Source organism: Lonchura striata, chromosome 8, assembly GCF_046129695.1.
Source record: "Lonchura striata isolate bLonStr1 chromosome 8, bLonStr1.mat, whole genome shotgun sequence".
NCBI classification, from domain to species: domain Eukaryota; kingdom Metazoa; phylum Chordata; class Aves; order Passeriformes; family Estrildidae; genus Lonchura; species Lonchura striata.
This window is the reverse complement of record NC_134610.1, coordinates 13,578,393-13,598,560: the sequence shown is the minus strand read 5'-3', so window position 1 is coordinate 13,598,560 and position 20,168 is coordinate 13,578,393. Positions and strand designations below refer to the sequence as shown.

Genomic DNA, 20,168 nt, shown 5'->3' with positions numbered 1-20,168 from the left:
ACATGAAATTTTGAGGACAATGTTCTCCAGTATATAAATACTTCCATATGACCTGGTGAGTTCTACTACACCACCAGATTCCAAAGAGAGAGCTCAGGAAATACAAGATATGTGAATACTCTGCAAAGTATTCACCAGGGCAGTGTGTAAAAAAATTGCTACTTAGCTAGGTCTTAGAACACAGACTCACATGGAATCAGAGAACACCTGGAACCTCTGGAGATCATCTTGTCCAGATCCCCTGCTCAAGCAGGCAGGCAGAAAGAATTCAGTCGTATTTTAGGAGATTCAGGTTCCTGATGATCCATGTGTGACCACAATAATCCACAATGCAGTTGCTTATCTAGGTAGCTTGACAGAGATACGTGCTAACAAATAGAGCAGATACAAGACCTGCTTCAGATTACAAAAAACCCCCTTGGACTAGATTTTGTGGAGCACAGATTTAAAGTCTCCTAGATTTTTGCCTTGAGAGAATTATGTTTTGACTGTAGTCTTTAAAATGAAGTTACCTCCAATCACAGCTGAATCACTTCTGACTGCATTGGTGAGAGGTTCTCTTTCATCTGTCTTCCCAAAAGGATCTGCAGTTGGTTAAACAAAAGAGAACTTATTTTCTGTATCAACTGTTCATTTTCCCTGTGGCTTAGACAGAAGTATCCTCTTGCTCTCATGAATTCTATCTGTTTTCAGAAGATGTAATTTGGGGGATTGGAGAACTGAACCAGAAGGGTCTGAAAAATAAAGTGAGTTTGCAGAACAATTTTCTTCTACACCTTCAGGAGCAAATTCTATTAAGGGTATATTTAAAAAGAAACAGAAAGTTTCACACTAGCAGCTGAAAGTGTTGCTTCAGTTCACCAGAAGAATCAGAGACATTTCAACTAAACAGTCTATTGGGAGCTTTTCTCAGTCAGAGATGTATTATTATCTTTTTTGTTGTTACCTAAGGAATGATACCAGAAAGAAGCCAAAAGAAAGGGAGGCAAGGCAGATTTTTATCTGACCTATCCTTATAGATGAGACATACAACTTGAATTCAATCCCATGAAGAGAAGCAATCTCTGCTTGGGACAGCTTCTTGGAAGGGATGTTTTTATCTCTGTTACAGAAATGCAATGGTTGTGATCAGAAATTAACTCATGTTAAAGGCTCTTTGATGTTTGAGTTCTCTAAATGACTGTCATAGAAACACTGAAACAGCATGTCAGCTATTTGAGTCAAATTCACATCCAAATCTGACAGGTCAAGGCCTTCCTGATGTCAGTGGAGTTAGAGCAGTAGACTTTTTAGTCTGGCGTGTTTCAGAAGATGCCCTGTTTTCTACTGCTAGCTGAATCCAGCTTTTTTGCACCTTCACATTATTCTTTTCTCTTCAGCGTACCCTTTCCTTTGAAGGATTCATATTTGTGTGTCTCTCCTTTTTACAAGCCTCCAGGCTATCATACAGAGAATGTACATGTCAGGGATCACCGTCTCTGCTATCTACTGTGTAATGCTCTGCCAAACTGAGCATTCTGATGCAAAAGGTGGAAGTCTGAGAAATTTTGTGTTGCAAGGTTTATTATAATTGAACATCCTCACCTTAGTAACAGACCTAGCCCCATTTTGGCATGCCATTGCTGAAGAGGATGTTTTTTTATTGAAGCAAGGAACAATTTCATGTTGCTTCATGTGCATTAAGACACTCTGAATCATAATACTGAATCAAAACCACCGTTTTGGACTATTTAGGTTATTAAAGGGGACACTTTTTTCTCATCTATGTCACTGATACCAGCCCCAGAGGGTGCAAAGACATGAGCCTAAAAGAGGCTTTGATGTTTTAAAAATTGTATCTCTCCTTGCAAGTTTTAGGGATGGAAGGATTTCTGCTCAATCACACTCCTACTGAAAAGATGCAGTCCTCTAACTGAGCTAAAAAAGGGACTTCTGGGCCCAACTGAACCCCTCCAGTACACCCATTCCCACATGAATGGCAATCACCAATCCCAGACCTGAACCCTCAGCTTGAAACCTATTGACAAGTTCTTGTGTGCACAGAGAGACATTCCCAAGAAAGGAATAGTCATGACAATGCTTCATTTGTGGGACAGGAACAGGAATAAAAATATACTTTTATACACAAGCATAGAATGCATCATAGAAAAGGTTAGACTGGAAAGGAAATCTGGGGTTATTTAGCTTAATCTCAGGCCTCTGATCATAAGCTCAAACAGGGCCAAATTCAAAATTAGATCACACTTAGTAATAATTTTGTACATCATTAAATTCATCTCACTTTATTTTTCAGTATACATGAATAATATAAATCAAAATTAGTATTTTTTTAATTTAGTGAAAGAGGAGAACAACCTTCAGTTATTTTATATCTATATAATCTAAGATTAATAGTGTGACTCACTTATTTTCACAAACTAGAAGAGGAGAGCATTCATTATTTCAGACTGAAGATGAGTTAGATAATGGAAGTTTGGTGAGATATTTTTTACCCCATCCCTCAGCTGAAGCCAGTGAATTCAGTGACAATTAAAAATTTACATCTTTTCTATAACAGTTCTCCTGTACTAGAGAAAAAAAATCACAACTGGTGCCAGTGCATGGCACTAGTCAAAAAGAGTAATGAAAAATTATTAACTATGTATGAAAAAGCATGAAATAATTTTTTAAATTAAAAATTATGTAAGATGTTACTTGTGCCTAAAAGATTATTTAAGATTGACACCTAATGCAATCAGCACTCCACTATTTTTTGGTTACTGGAATTTAAGCACTGAGAAGAAACCAGAACAAATGCTGAAGAGCAGTTTCAGAATGGAGCTGTTCACAAGCCACAAGCCCCAGGAACTATATTTTGCCTGAGAAATAAAATCAGGATACAAGGAGAGGAAGGTTTGTTACAGTGCAGCAGATGGTCTGTAATAGCAGAGCCATCTCCAGTGGGAAGACAATATACTCTAAGCCAAGGAATAGCAATACTGGATCTCATCTAAGACCTCAACAGGACCTCCTCCTCCTTTTAGATAAAACTGATGGTATTACAGCTTGATTCACTGAGGTTGGAAACCCTGCTGATCTCACAAGGCTCCCCAGAAATCATCTAGTCCAAACCCCTACTCAAATCCAAGTCTGTTAGAGCAAGTTTTTCAGAGTGTATCCATCTGGGTTTTGAATATATCCAAGGACGAAGACTTTACAACCTCTCTGAGCCTCACACCACTCTTCTTACCAAGACTGTATCCTGTGGGATTCTTCCCAGCAGGTCCATGAGAAGGTCATTGGTTGCCATCATGCATTTCTGCCTTTTTTCCTTCCTCTGAGGATCAAGTTCACCATCTCATAGCTCCTACAGCCAAGGCTGTCCTGGCATATCCCTAACCAGTCAGAGCTTGTTTGGATATACCAGCTTCAGCACAATTAGCACAGTGAGACAGAACTTCACTGTTTCAGGTGACTTTCAGACCTGAAATCTTTTCTGTGTAGTTCCAGACTTATGAAAGTATCTCCCATTTTTTACTTTAAATGATTGAAGAGCTGCTCTCAGAGGACAGGCAGCTCAAGACTCCACCATTCACACAGCTGAATCGTCTCTGTATTTTTTACAGCAGTTTAATATTAAGAAAAAATACCACAGGAAAAGTTTGTTATCTCTATACCATCAATACAGAGTTCAAAATAATAATGCCTCAGAGAGGAAGGTGATCTGCAGATCTTTGTTAAATATCGAAAACCACAGTAAGTCACCTCTCATTTTGTGCTTCCTCATCAGAAAAAGTGTGTTCAGATAACTGTGTGAATGGATTTTATTCCATATCTGTCTGCGAGGAAACTTTTTTGAACACGAGTATTCCTTTCTGAAGGAAACAGATTCAATTGTTTTCAAGTTATAAATATAGAAAGCTTTTTTCACACACTTAAAGAGTTTTCCTAGTGGGCTTTTTTGTTGTATCTGCACATTAGAATATCGACACAGACATGTACAGCCTCCTTTGAAGTTCTATTTTTCTTCTCAGACATTCAATAATGAGAAATTGGAAGTGATGAATTGAGATATGAGCACTGAATTTGAAAGTTAATCCTTGACTCTGTTTTCTTTTTTATTTCTTAAAATGTGTCCTTTGCATGTAAAAATGTAATACTCAAGTACATCTATAGAAATTATAATTTGCTACAAATTAGAATTTTTTTCAACAAGAATCAACCACCCATTGCCTTTTCTTTAGCATATAAAGACACAAAGTCTTCAGAGCTCACTTGTTCTAAAGATCTTATTCAGGCTTTAATCAAATCCAGTGTGAATAGTGAGACTGGAATGTCAGATAATTTATCACATTGAGAGGAAATCATATTTTAGAGCACAGAGTACCAAGACAGGCATGAGTTTTTATAATAATTCTGCATTTCTGAGGCAACAGTGCTTAACCTTAACAATAGACTGAAACTGATTGTATGCTTTAAATATTTAAGTTCGAATGCTCTGCTCTGTGTTCTGCCCTGAAGTTCTGAGCCTCAGGTTTTACTGCTTTTGAAACTCCTTAGAAAAATTATATCATTGAGGTGACAGATCACAGGGCAAAGAGTTCATATTTTCAGTATCATTGCCCATTCAGGACTCACAAGACACATTTGTCTGTGCATCAGAGCAGACACTTCAGACAACTCAAGGCAGTGAGAAGGAAGTGGGGGGCTGGGGAGAAGCACATGCACACTGGCAGCCACTCTCCAGAGTAATCAGCAGCCTCTTTCCTATGCAGAATGCTAATAACATCATTTGTTTTCTGCTGAATGTCTTAGGCAGAAGCTGCAGGAAATGGGGATTTGATGTAAGCACAAATGTGAAAGGAATTGTATTATGATCTAAACCAGAGTTTTATTATTTATCAAAAAGGAGAAAGTAACTTTATAGGTCAAGGGGCAAAAAAGCAGCCTTTAATTTGTACCCTTTTTGGGTCATTAAGAATTCTGCCACATCCACTGGTGACTAAAGCAGCAACTTAGTCCCTGTTCATGGTGACAATACTTCCAGCTGCTCTCAGTTTCCTTCTCTGCATACAAATTCACATATGCAAAATACTTCAGATTCCCAGAGGACAGCTTCAGGATTGCAAAAGATACACAAACATTGGGATCATCTTGCTGGTACTGCTCAAGTAGTGCTCCCTCTCTTTAGTCTAAGAGAATGAAGTACAAGCATTCAGTGGAAGTCACACATGCCAAGGGGTTTGTACAAGAATTTTTGCTCATTTCTGTTAGGGTGGGAACAAATTTGAATTTTTTTTTTTTTTTTAATATGACTTCTATTGCTTTATCACCGCTAGAATACAGGATCTGTGTAACATTTCTGTTCTCCTTTGAGATCTGCAGCACTGGAATTCTCTGGAGTGGGTAGGAATGACAAGTCAGGTGCATAACCAAACTTTCAAAGCTTTTCCACTACAGCTTTTTTTGTTTGTTCTGGGTGGGCATCTTTTAGGCAATCCAGGAACTTAGTCTGAAAACATTGTTTCAGAACAATGACTTTTAAAGGGGCCTTGGCTAATAGTGATGCTCATCCTCAACACTCCTGATTCTGAGAGAAAAGGGAACTTCCCAGTTCTACTATTCACACTGTCACAATTGCATTACAGCAAAAAGGAAGGAAACCCCACTCTGCAGTGTCCTTTACACTCACCAGTGCCCTCCCAGCAGGACATACCTGATGAGGAATATATTGTGGTTGCTGTGTTCACGTCAGCTTCCATCATGGATGCACAGTTGGATTCTGTCAAGGAACCTCTGACAGTCACGGGAGCAATGCTGGGATGGCGCAAGGCAGCTTTCAGGGGAGAGATGTGGTTGTACTGGACAGAGGACAGGCAGCCAGTGAAACCATAGGCATTTGCCTTGGAGACTTCAGGGTCCAGGGACAAACTGTCTGCAGTGCAACAGAAAAACACTCTGGCAATGGACTGTTTTAGGAAGGCATTAAGAAAATGAATCCTCTTTTGCCTTACCCACCCCTTTTACATCTACGATACAATTTCAACTGTTCAGGTTCTCCTTCAGCAGCCTATAAGTCCTCCCTGGCCTGACCCATGAGGTTCCAAAAGTCTTTTCTCTATTATGCTACTTACCTTGAATTGTCTTGCACATGTAAGCCTGCACTGCATTTTTACATTCATCCATTTTCTCTACTAAAGGACAATATCTAGCATATCATGTTTACTAACCACAACAATAACAACAAAAACAACAGTAGCATAAATAATAATACTACTACTAATAAAGTATCAACACTAAATACCATAGAATTCTGGGGCTCATCTCTTTAATCTTTTTTTTGCATCTGCTAACAGCACCAGTTACACATATATGGACCATACCTTCAAGGCATTCTGCCTCCTCTACTCTTCAGATGAAAGAACCTGCTCTGTTTTCTGTCATAAAATGCTTTATGTGGCCTGTCACTGAATGGCTTGTTACCTCAGCTTCCCATCCTTCTTCAGAGGTTAACTCTTCTGAAGCACCTATTCATGTTACTACTTTTTTTACTATCAGAATTCCTAGGAATCTTCCTAGTTATTAGACAGGCTCTCACTCTACTAGCCCTTTTTCACTAATAAAATAAAGAGTAAAAATATACCTTTTCTTATCTAAATCAAAATTAAAACAAATATCATTGTGTTATTTTCCAGCCTGTAAATAAAATAGCACAAATAAATTATCTGTTGGTATGTGTTCAGCTAAATTTCACAAAGAGAAAGCAAATCAAATGCAAGGGTTTTTTTATATAATCATAGAATGGCTTGGTTTGGAAGCGACCTTAGAGATCAACTCATTCCAAGCCCCTGCCATGGGCAGGCACACCTCTTATTAGACCTGGATGCTCAGGGTCCCATCCAAGCTGGCCTTGAACATTTCCAGGGATGAGAATTCATAACTTTTTTTGGGCAGCTTGTTCCAATGTTCCACCTTCACAGTAAAAAATTTAGTTCCAAAAGGTTTTATATTAAAGTTTTAAAATCAAAGACTGTTTGGGAAAGTCAGAGAAGGACAGTGGACAGTGAAGCCATTTTCTATTTTCTCCAAACTCACATTATTTACTTTCCAGAAATTGAAATTCATGCTGCTCAGAGGTCTCAAACATCATGCACTTTATATTTAGGTCAATCAAACAAGAAAAAGCCTACAAATGCACACAGACACAGTATCAAAACCTATTAAAAGTCTTAAAAATACCTGCTAACAACAAAAAACCCAACTTCTAGCACTGAAAATTTTTGGAATACTTCCAATGGCATTGGGAAATAAGGGTTTCTAGCTTTTCAAGTTGGTTTTCAAATCTTGAAAGAGTAAGATGCTAAATTTTAAAATAAGGTCCAAGTTTTTCATTATTATTCAAATACAATGGTTCTACAAGCGGTCAGAATTTAGGAAAAATAAAAGCCTTCTCTCAAAACTGATATTACTATTTTAATTATATAAATATTTTTTTTTTTTTTTTGCACAAGAAAATACAGAAGAAAAGCCAGCCCAAATCACACATTATTTTGTGCTCAAGTTCTGTGACTATTATTCCATGAACCCAGAGGGAATAAGCCAAGACAGATTTCTAATTATGTTTGAGTGTCTTTGTGGAAGTATAGCACAGAGGAGTGTGGCTGTTTCTCGGCACAGCAAGGTACAGTACCAGCTTGCTCTCCCAGGGGCCTTCCAGGAGAAATGCTCAGTTTGCAGAGCTGTCAGGGGCACAGCCTCTGAGCTGTGAGATGGGAAGGGATACAGTGAGGCTTTGCCACTGGAAAACCTGCAATCTTGCAGAAGTTCACATTTGCTCTTCTGAGAGTACGTAGGAATTGCCTGCATTCAGATTTTTAATGAGATTTTGGCTGAGATGTTATAAAACAGACAAAGAATTGCTTCCAAGTTCCTGCAAGAAGGCTTATATAGACTAAAAGACTAATTTACTGTATTTGCCATCTTTGTTGAATTTATAAAACCCTTCGTAAACATTCCTGCTCTCAGCCTTTATTGTTTTCTTAGCTGACACAAAAGGTGAATTGGTTACTATCTTTTATAACCAGGCAATCTAAGTTTCTCTGTTCTACCCCAATGTGCAAAAAGTAAAGCCTAAGGAATAATGTGTTCCTTTCTCATGGTACAGTAGTTTGAAAAGTCTAAGATTCAGTACTTTTCTGGGCATTTTTAAGAGTTACATTAAGGGCCAATTCCATCAGCTTTTTGTCAAAGAAAGCTTTGTATGAATAAGAACTCAGAGATTTGTTGTTGAAAGACTTTGAAATTTGGAAGAAAAAGAAATCAAAAGAACAAACCAAAACCAACTCCAGAGTCCTCTGTTAAAAATTCCACATGCACAGATACAGTTTGCTTTATCATACAGCTTAGGGTGTGTGCCTAATGTCTGTCAGAAAGGAGGACTCCCCCTGCTCTCAACAAGAAAGCTGCACAACTTGGTTGTGAATGACTTGTGCTGCCCTCTGAATTCTTCAGAGGATAATGTAAATCTGTGATTATGACACGGTTTGCTCTATGAAAGGCTTATGAAAGAACTTTCTGTCCTTTGGAGGTTTTGCATCACAATAAAATGTTTTTCCAAAAGGTGTTTTCACTACATGATACAGTGCTCAGCGAGAAAAGCAGCTCGGTGAAGTTCTATGGTCTGTGCTGCAGCCAAGGTCACAAGTAACTTCAGTGGCCTTCCACTGACCTGGCAATGCTGGGAATTTTTCCACGCATTTCAGTGGTCTGGAAAATCACACAGAATTGCTGCTGATGGCTTGGTTTGATCTTCTGACATTTTAGCATTTCATTTCTGTTCCCAGCATTGGAGAATAAGTTATTTTGGCTAATTTCTACATGGAGAATAAGAAGGCAATCTTTTTCAGCTTTTAGTAATTAAACTGCTCATTCTCCACAAATTAAGTTTACCCCTACATTTAGGAAGTAATTTTTAAGCTTTATCTACTGAGCTGTGCATAAGTTGGCCTGGCTTCTTGTTAGGTCCTGTAGATGATCCCTGGAAGCTGTCTGCAATGCCACAGCTCAGCAAGGTTTATTTTGGTTTTCCATGTATTTACAGTACTTTCCATGATAATGAGGATTAAGCCTAAATGTGGTTGTATTCTTTAAACTTTATAGATTGTATCAATATTATATGTATCAGCATAACTTATGTGCTAATTTATTCCTATTCAGAAAATCAGACATCCTGTTCTCCTGCTGTTCCATTATACACCCCTGCCACATACAACACACTTGTTTTAAGATTTTAGATAAAGCAATTTTAAGTCTTCATATCTCAGTAATGGGAAATTAATGTTCATCATGAATAGAATTCCATGAGAATTCTCTAGGAACAAGCATCAATCTGCTCAGTAATGAAACAGAAAATTGACAGAGTAAATAATAACAAGTAGGACAGGTAACTAGAATCAAAGAGAAATCAAAAAGTGTTATTTTTGTGCAGGGAGAGTGGGTAAAATACCTGTTTCTAAAGGTATCAATGTGTAAAACATTGACATAAGCATTTTTCAATATATTTTTGTTATTTCCTTATAAACATTATTTTCATGTCACTCAGAACTTAAACATCATTTTGCCAAGGTGCTGAACAGGACTGGCAAGATTACTTGGACACTGTCACCAGATTTGAAGCCATGACCTTGAGATAAAAGACACTTGTAGTCTCCACACACTGCCCCTATCTCAGAAGAGCTGAGTACAAGGCACTGTGCAGGTACCTTGAAAAATGTGCTGCTGTGTCCATCAACAATCTCAGTAAACATTGCTGACATTAATCATCCAGTTAGAAAGGGCAGAAAGTGTATCTTGGTTTAACCCAAAAATACAACTTTGGAATAATCTCATTTCCTGGTGTCAGTCTGCCACAAAGACAGTGGAGTAAAAACCACGTAAGGTTTTCCTGGTTATAGCTGAAGTCAACCAGTTTGACTCTTACTTAATCAAAGGATGAATGTGAACATGGGACTGGCTTCAGGCACTCACTGCCCCTCCCAAGCACTTCTGAAAAAGCCAGGAACACCCAGAGCAAAGTAACAGCACTTCTCATGAGGCTCCCCAGGAATGAACAGAATGCCCAGACAAGCTCAATGAGCTTGGATTTGTTTTGTTGCAATTGAACATTTTGTGCCAAGTGTAGCATTCAAGGATTTTTGTTTCATTAGGCTTTGCAGAGATAATTTAAGGCATGCATTTATTATAATTTCTCAAACACAGTTTATCATTGAAAATGAGGCATTTGGAGTTGCAATTTGTTAGTATGTCCTATTTGACATGTGAATCCTAATCTGTCACAACAGAACCGTCCTATGTGATTCTGCACGGGCTGAAAACATAATCTATAAAAAGAAGAAAATATGCAAGAAGATGGAGAGATGATGTACAAAAGCATATACTGATGTACAATATACATTTGTCCCAGAAGCAGACAGTTAAAATCAACTAAAGTAGCAGGAGTTTAGTCTAAAAATAAAATTTCTGGATAGAAGCAGATGACCTTGGACTCCTATTTAGGCAGCACTGTCATCAAAACACCAGGTATTTAAGCATGGTGTTATGATCATAGGGTAAATTACATTGCTGGGGAAAAAACTGGACTAGATCTGGCCTCTTTTCAATAGAGATTTCATGACATTATTGACACCTTGGATTGCTTGGACTGCCTGGGGTAGCCAAAGTTTGCTTATTTTAGGTCTTGCTATCTTGGTCTTTTATCTTATGTAGCAATTTCCATTTTCCTTAATGCTTTACTATGCTACTAGGAGGAAAGCCAATTACTTTTAAAGGCACCCTAAAATTCACCTAAGAGATCTTTGTTCACAATATGGTCTAAGAAATAGGTATTCAGGGCAAAAAGAGTCTGAAGTCAAGAAATGATCTTTGCAGTCACCAGAAGAGTCCAGCCAATACCTCTTGCAGATGCTGTTGTATTGTTTAAACTGTAAATTGTGATATGGTGAGCTTAAAAACAGGAATGTCTTTCCATTAAAAAAAGAAAAAAAAATAGAAGAAAAAATAGACTTAAGTATTTTTCATAGAAACTCTTTAAAAGGAGATACTTCTTTAAGGCAACTTTTGTATTTCACAGTTAATGACAATTTACCCCTTGTGATTTAATTATCCCATTATCATCTACCCCTATATAATATTCTTGCATGAACTGCTCTGTGATCTCTTCAGTGTACAAATTCCATTTTCTCCTCATGAACTTTTAATAAGAAAAGATATTGTAGAAATCATAAGAATTGTACTGCACCTACATAATCATTTTAATAAAATTACTTTCCAGATAAACCTTCTTTTATGTATACTTTATATCAAAGCTGAATGACTCAGTGGAAACTTGAGTGTGTTTTAGCTCAGGCTTTTAGAGATAAAAAAATATAATGTTCCTGTGCTAGAATACACAATCATTTATGTTACCAGTGTGGGAAGGTTTGCTAATTGATCACTTTGAAGACACAAATTAATTATTGCAACACTAATAGGTTCTAAAGAAATACTAGCAACATTTTTCTTCAAAATCCTGTTGAAACCTTTAAGTGCTGGCCTTTTATTCTGGTATTCCTACACAACTACTATATTAAATTGCTCAGACACAAATACACAAACAATGAAATTCACTTCTCTGCACCAGAGATTATTTTTCCCAGCGACAATAATGGTGAAAAGACATTGTATGTTGGGGCACAGTACAAAGTTTTCAAGGATTCATTAAAGTAAACCTGCAAAAAAATAAATTATATTTTCCACTGGGATAGCAGCTTTTTGTAGACAATACCTTAAACACATGCAAATGTGTCTCTGAGAGGAGAGAATTACAAAATAATTTAAGTTCAAAGACACCTCTGAAGGTCGTGCAGTTCAATCCCTTGTTCAAAGCAGAGCCAGCCTCACAGTCAGGTCAGAATGTTCATGTGGTTAAATACAGCAGTATGATCTCTGCAAGGAGCACTTAAAGTAAATGAACTGGGACTCTGGTTAAAATTTCACTGAGACTTTGCCATAAACTCTATGACCCACTTGGGGCCTGAATCCAGTGCTCACTAAAGTCCATGGAAAAACTCCCATTGATACCAATGAGCTTTGGATAGGTCTTTTTGTGTTCTGACTCTATATTTGTGAAGTAAAAATGACAACAAACTACAGGATAATAATATTTTTCTGTTGCTGTTGGGTACAGTGAGGATGAATTCAACAGACATCTGCTGGCTACTTGAATGATGCTTCCTTTTACTCCCTTGTCTTCAAAGCCACACTTATATTTAGATTGATCTTTCCAAGGCAGCTATATGGTCCCATTACTGTGCATCTGAAGAGCTCACAGCCTTTAATGCTTTTATCCTCCCAGCACCCCTCTGATACAGTGCTGTTCTATTATCTATGCTTTACTGATAGAGAAGGGAGATAGTAAAGCTCAGACTGGTTCCACTGGGAATAAAATGCCTGCTTACCTTTATATCTGCACATAAATGGCTTACCCAAGGTCATTCAAGTAGTCTGTGGCAGAGTGTCCCTATGTTTTGAATTCCAGCTGAGACTCCTCTGCCTAAAACAGAGGGTTTTTTTCCCAGAATTCACAGCTGGGTATAAGGCAGCCATTGGAAAAAAACAGCCAGTTTGAAAAGAAGAAAAAAGTATTAGAGTGTGAGTACCTAAAGAAAGTGTAATGGGGCTGGGGTGGTTAGGGGTAGAAGAAGGGGAAACACTGTTATTTAGAAAAACTGGTTCTTTTATAAAAGTGCACTTTTCAAAAGTTCCAGCTGTGCTGAAATGGCTATCATAAGAAAATCTGGTGAGGAAGGAGTTTCAAGCTTTCATGACATCCTGCTGGAAGACATCTTTGAGATTTCCCAGTCAGTGAAAAAATAATGGTGGAGTCAAAAAAGAAGGTTGTATAATCATCTGGTTAGGCAGCCAGGATCAGGCTGTTAGAGCAGACAAATGAGCAGTGGTGTGACAGGAGAGAGACAGATTTTCAGAAGATTATAGCATGGATATGTAGGACATGAAGAACTGAGAGTTTTTTACATAGTTCTTTTTCATTGGACACTTAAATTTCCTAACGATTGCCTTTAGGTGTGTAACCCCAGTGGCATCCAAAATAAACACTACAGGAAGTCTAGGTCTACTCCAAAACATCACATCCCTCTGGAAGTTTATGCTTTGCTGAGGGCGTGACCAATGAGAAGGAAAAACTTGGCAGATACTGATTTAAATCACCTGTATTCACCTGGTGAGCCATCATTAAAAGAAATTAATAGTCAACATTTTATCTATACAACAGGATAAATAACGATTTAACATACTTAAGTAAGTTCCACAGTCCCAAAAATGACAATGTCTAGCTCTCCTCTTTGTACAACAAAGCAATACTCTTAACATTGTAGCAGTAGGAGTTTCTGGTTTGGTTTTGTTGCTTTCTGCCATGGAATAGTGTGTAACCTGAGTAAGTCTGGAGAAGGTAAAAAATGGTGGAGAGCAGTTGGTGGACCCAATGGTTGTGTCACCATTTAGAGGGATGTTGACAAACTGATGGAATGAGAAAACAGGAACACTGCATTTTAGCAAAGGAAATGTGAAATCTGCACTTGGGTTAGAAACCCCACCCAGCAGCACTGGTTTGGGGCTGAGCAGCTGGCAAGCAGCTTTGCAGAGAAAGACAGTGTCCCAGTGGGAGGAAAGCATGGACTTACTGGAGTCAGTTCAGTGAAGGACTGCAAAGATAATTTAGGGACCAGAGCATCTCTCCTGTGAAGAGAGGATTGATAAAACTGGGACTGGTTGTCCTGGAGGGAGAAGGCTGAGGGAAGTCTGTGATTTTCTGAGGGCACGAGGACTCTACTCAGCATAGCTACAGCTGTGGGATAAAACCTGGAAAATTAAATCCTAAGATAGAAGAAGCAGTTTGTGTAAATTTCTTTTTCATTAACATATGAAAAAGAAACTGGAATTAGGATTAGTCTGGAATTAAAGTGACTTGGTAGGATGCATTGTGTAATTTCCAGTATGGCAGTAATATTTCACCACCTGGATGGCCAAATTTATGGCTTTAGTGTCATTACAGAATAGGAACTATTGCTATACTAAAACAAAACCCCAATAAACTTCGGGGCAAGAGAGAAATGAAAGGAGGATAAAAGTCGATGGTGTTCAGTGGAACTGAATGCCTGACCTTTGGAGATACATCTGGGCTTTTTGGCTTAGCAACAATTTGCACTTGTGAAGTTAATCATGTTTTTGTGACTAAATCTAGTTTCTCTCCATAATGATGAGCTGCACCACGTCAGCTTGCTGGGTGCATTTTTGAAGGTCTTTGTGCTACCTTCCATCTTTCTGGTTAAAAAAATCCTTGCTTTATTGATTTGGTGTCTATAGCTCGAGTTCTAGGTAGAGGTCAGGATGAGTAATGTTCTTTTAGATTTTTAGCAGTACAGCTAAACACTGACAAAGTGGGAATTTTAGCTTAGGTCTGAATAGGGCTGAAAACTGTCAGGTTCCCAAACCTATCCACAAAGGTTTGGAAGATGGCTGCATTCTGAAAAAAAAAAAGCATATATATTTTTAGTTATATATAACTAAGGGGATAATCAGGTCCTGCTCTTAATCTACTGAATAAAACGTGATGCAGAGTGCACCACTGTCATTCTAGGGAGTTACACTGCACAAGCAGGCACCAGGGGATGTCTGTAGTGCCTGTCTAGCTGCCAGTCCCACAGGCCTCGTGTGCTAATAATGAAACATATAAAATTGCAATAGTGACTCAGATGTCAGGCTTGATATGGAGGTCCAATTTGAACAAAGGACTGAAAAGTCTGTAAAGAAGGTTGTATTTAGAATCTTACTGGGAAAGAACAAGACTCTTATATAAAGGAATATGACATACTTGACAATAAAAAAGAGCAGTTCTATTTTCCAAATTTCAGGCAGCATTTTCCTGGTCTTGTAATGGCTTTATAGAGTGGAGGAGTAAAGATCAAGAAGGTCCATGTACAGAACATGCAGAATTGTGGCCCAAGTGCTATATGCAATATTCCTTGCAGAATTCAAATGGAAAAAGACTGGCGATGAAGAAAAGGGCAGAGAGGATGAAGGCTCCATTGTGCTGTTCTTATCATTAGGAAACAGAAATGGCTGGAGAGGAGGAAGCTGCAGTCAGCAAAATGGTATCATTAGGCTAAGATGCTGCCCTGTGCAGCCACACAGGCTGTATGAATCACTTCACTGGAGGGAGCAGTCCGAGTACTTAATATTGCTATCGATGCAAACAAGTAAAGCTGCCAAAGTTTTGCATTGATGTGATATATAAATAGAGTACTGGAATGCTCAGGCCAACTCTTACAGCAAAAACCATCCCAACAAACCTGCAATTCTATCAAAAACCCAGCACACAGCACAGAGTAATTCCAGCACTGTAACATCTCATGAATCAGGAGTATATTTTGTAGAACCTACCTGTGACCTTGCCCAAGGTGAGTGACTTAATGGCCTTAAAATCAATCTCAGAAAAGTTGTGTTTGAGTTTGAGAACTTGATCAACCTGGAAAAGGTCAATAAAATTACTTCAGTACAACAGCACATGGACATCCCTAGATCTCATTGTACTGCAAACTTCTGGGAATGTTCTCAGCTGCCAATCCGTTAATTCTGCCCCCAAGCGTGATTCAGTTTCTAAAGATAGCAAAGTGGATGTGCTTTGATTTTAGTATGAGAAGCTGAAAGGTATACCAGAATAGTCATATAAAGGACTTTGAAGAAACTTCCCCTGCAGAAAAGCTTAAAATGTTTGACCTGAAATCCCCCTGCTTCCCAAAATCCATGTCTAGTCACTTCAAAATACACTCAAAGGAGGCCACTCTAGAGATGTATTGTGAAGAATTAGTTCTGCACAGAGGAAAACCACAGAGCAGCAGACAATAGAAGACTGGTACTTGAGGGTACTATGGCTTTTAGCATAACCCTTCTTTTTAGATAATGAGGCCTACCCACTGTAGTTGTGTTATGTGTTATTTTACCACCCAGAGATGGAAACTGTAGAGGAAAAAAAAAGCAGTGCTGTGTGTTTCTATCTTTCATTCTATTCCTTAAGATGCAACCTCTCTATAGACTCTGCCACCCTTCCTTGTTAAATGATTTATGCCTAGATTTAGCAAACCTGTTTTGCAATATGGATGGCTATAATTAGCCTTAGAAGAAAAGCAGAAGGAGCAGCAAGATGGTCCTCTTCTCCCTGCCTTGGAAAAACAGATGATGCAGGGGAACAAGGCAGAGGAGGGGTTTTGTCCCTCATGAGGTTGTCACTCTCAGCATGGCTTGCTTCTAGTTTCTAGGATGGGGCACTGCCATGTACATGGTGACTGCGCCCTGCATTCTCACAGCTTTTCCTTTTCTGTGAGAGGATAAGGCAGCTGGGGTCACATTCTCCCTTGGGAAACATAGCCTAACCAAAATGAAATTCCTCAGCTTTTTCTCCCTTTTGCAGATTTTCCATGATCCATACAGTGTGCTTCAGTGGAGACTACAGATCACACAGACATTCCTAAGCCCCAGAACCACTTCAGTGGTCCAGATGAACTTCTGGCCAAAGGTGTTTCCTGATTCACAGTTTGTCAGAAGCAAGGAAAGAACCCTTCAGTGGAAAACACCACGGCTGGGCACTGAATAGGGTCCAGATGGAGCTCTGTGTGAGGCTACAGGGCTGTTCTGCTGCGTAATTAGTGTGATTCAGCCTCCTCCTTTGCCTACTGCCAGTGATGAGGCATTGAGATCAGGGAGTCTGATTCCCAGAATTCATAAATCATACAATGGCTTGGGATGGAAGGGACCTTAAAGACCATCCTGTTCCAGCCCTCCTGCTGTGCACAGCGACACCACCCCCTGACAGACCAGGGTGCTCAGAGCCGCATCCAACCTGGCCTTGAACACATCCAGAGGTGGGACTCCACAAGTTCTCTGGGCAACCTGGGCCATTGTCTGTGGCTTGAAGTATTATTTAACACTCAGCATAAGCCATGGAATACCTGAATGACGAGTTCTCTGCCTTCCCTGTTAATCTTCACACGGTGCAGCTCTCGGTTGGCAAAATTTCCAGAGTCAATGGTGAAAATCAGGAGCCCATCCTTACTCAGCTTGTATCGGACCTGTAAACTTCCTAAAAGCAGAGAAAAATTATACATATAAAATCCGTGTCAGTAATGTGATATCATTCAATAACTACACGACAAATAACTAATTTTCTTTTTTATTGCTATGGAGTAGTAAGGTTAATAAGTCAAGAAGAAGGTTGAAAGAGTTCAAGCTGTAATGAAAAGTGTGAAGAAAATAATGCACTGGAGGAGCTTTCCTTCCTACAGGGTTAACAAACTGCTATGGAAACACATAACTTAATGAGTAAGTAAGAATATCAAAGGTGAGTGTGTGTGTCTGCAGGTCAGACATTGAGCACTGCCATAGCTGATCTACACCATCCTGCAAGGGATCACTTCCAGCAGAGGGCATGCAGGGCTTGCACTGCTCTGCTAAACTAATAATGCTGGGTTTTTATAATTTCTTTTCATCCAGATGTAACAGACAACACAGAAGACAGTGACAAGTGTAAGAATTATAACTTAAGTTATAGGCCTGTACATACATTATCATTAATGCCTGAAAAAGGCCTGTACTTACATTATCATATGAAATAAAGAAGTACCTTTACTTCTAACATATTTGAAGGAATTAATGTAATTCATATAAAAATTAATGCAAACATCTCATTCAAACTTGCTATCAAAAAAAGCATTGTGACTTCTGATAGATAACAGGACCATAACAAATCAAAATACACAAGGAAATGAGGAATCCAGTATGACTTTTAATCCTTCAACAAATGACTACAGGAAATGTGTATAGATAATAGATATAGATAGATATAGATATATACACACATGGAGCTACATATGGTATAATCTAAAAGAAAAAGGATCTATTCTGGTAAAATACTTTCAAGCATACTTTTCTGGGGATTAAGTAGCAGAGAAAAAAAATCTGAAATTTCTGAACTCTTATGCATCAGCAACCAAAATTCGTGGAACTGTGGTACCATAGAGTTCAACAGCTTTTCTGGTGCTATTTTTAACTGTCTCCAAAGAGAAAATAAATGCTGACAGCACCCCAACCCTGAGAAATGATCCTGCATTTATTCCCTGTGTTGTAAATGCAAAATGTGCTGCCACATCCCTGTTCTGAATATCATCAGGATTTTTTTCCACCTCTACACACCTCACAGTGAAGTTGATAGTCCTTCAAGATGGAATCCCTAGTGCAGTTAAGATCATTCCCCCTCCTTTTCCCTTGCCAGGATGTTTTCCTCCTAAGAGCTGTACTTTAAAAAAAAAGTTTTACAAAATTCAGTATGTCCCAGATGAGCACTGACACTCTCTGGGATTTGTAGGGTAGAAAAGAAGCTTTCAAAATCAAGAGGGAAAATGAGAATTAACTACTAGGATGAAGGCTTTTTAGCTGATTAAGAAATCTGCTGGACCAGGAGAAATTTTAAAGTAAAAATAAATTAAAAAAAGCTATAAAGGACATTAAAATTCTCACACATAGCTATGGACATTAGAGGGGAATTTGTGAAGACATCAAGGTCAGTAAAAACTGCTAAATTATTCAGTATGATATTATAGGTCCCAGTTCAGCTGCCCCAAATCCTAATGAACAGCTCCCAGCCCTCACTGCAGAGTGAGGGCAAGGAGGTTCTGTCTATCACCATGATTGTCACACTCAAAGGTCCAAACCTAAATCACCATCACATTATCTGGTACTGAGTGGAAATGCATCAACAGGGATTAACAGTGTAAACATCTTAGAAACACTTTAGAAATAGATGAGAAAAGAAGCCCAAATGCAAGGAAGTTATTCTGATTTGCTCTGGGAAGTGGGAGAGCTGATAGAAAGAAAAAACGTTGACTGACTCTGCACACCACAGCCAAAATGACCACACAGAATAAGCTGGAACTAAAATATGGTAGTCTAACAGATTGGTCCAAACTAAAAATGTCTCAGCAGAAGCACTTCATAGGTTGCCTCTTACCTGGGGCCTTTGAAAGGGATGTAAAGCAGAAAATGGAATAGGACCTGGGTGGGGTCTGTGACTTTATTTTGTAAATGTGAAAACAACTTTGCTCTTTTTGAAGGCTATGAACACACATGTATATAAAATTCAAATTGGTACCACTGTATGCAGGTGGTCAACAACAACAACCAGCACATCTGTGCTCAAAGGGAGCCAGCATGACATGTAGTCTATCCAGGCTCTCAGCTGCAGCAAACAGGGATTTACCCATTGACTTTGTCAGGGAAGCACTGATTTTAAACCAGAAACCATCTGTTCCATTTTTTGGGAGACAATGGAGGAGGCTCTTGGCATCCATTAAGAATATAACTTACTTTCTAAAGTGGTGCAATTTCACATTAGATCACGTAAAGAGATTGGTGAATCAAATGTTATTTTGTCAAATTCTTTGAGTTCCAGTGGCAACTCTTTTTATGGACAGCTGCTCTTCAAAACTATTGAATTCAAGTTGGCATTTTGCCTGGGGTCAAATTTGCATTAACATAAACCAGAAGTACAGTAGCTAATCTACTGAGGTGCTTTCAAATTTTCACCATTGTAGATGAGAGCTAATTTTGCCTTGCATTCAATACTAAAACTTCTGTGTTCAGATTACAGAATAATTTTCCTGGCAGATTAAATTGCTATTTTATTACTTGGCAAGTAAAATAAATGGATTGTTAATTAGGATTATTATTAAGAATTTTATTTTGTCCTCTGAATTTTGATTATCTGGTCCACTGACTTTCTCCATCACATCAGCCCAGTGTCAGTAACTGCAAATGGAAATCAGTGCATAAACTAGCTCTCTTCTCCCTATTCTCCATTTTGCCTCATTTTTGCCTCACAACAGGGGTTCACACTAATCATGAGCAGTGTAATTTCTGTCAGTCTTGTTGTAGTCATGCCTGTCATCCTCTTTTCAGCTCTCCATGTCTGAGCATGCACACCTGGAGTATCATAATGTTCAAGCAATGCACAATAAGTTGCATTCCTTCTCTAATGCATGTTGAATTGCTGGAGCAATTGTTAAGTCAATAAGGGAGAGAGAGAA

General features: G+C 38.6%; 1 protein-coding gene across 1 annotated transcript in view; it reads right to left on the bottom strand.

Moving 5' to 3' along the window:
• CNTNAP5 (contactin associated protein family member 5) overlaps positions 1–20,168 on the bottom strand; it is a 272,631-nt gene that overhangs the window by 8,470 nt on the left and 243,993 nt on the right. Inside the window, exons 20-23 of the mRNA XM_021526152.3 lie at positions 17,040–17,170; positions 15,475–15,559; positions 5,696–5,914; positions 513–584 (exon numbers count right to left, since the gene is read on the bottom strand). Of these exons, the coding sequence (XP_021381827.2) occupies positions 513–584; positions 5,696–5,914; positions 15,475–15,559; positions 17,040–17,170 (507 nt within the window). The remainder of the gene's footprint in view (positions 1–512; positions 585–5,695; positions 5,915–15,474; positions 15,560–17,039; positions 17,171–20,168) is intronic.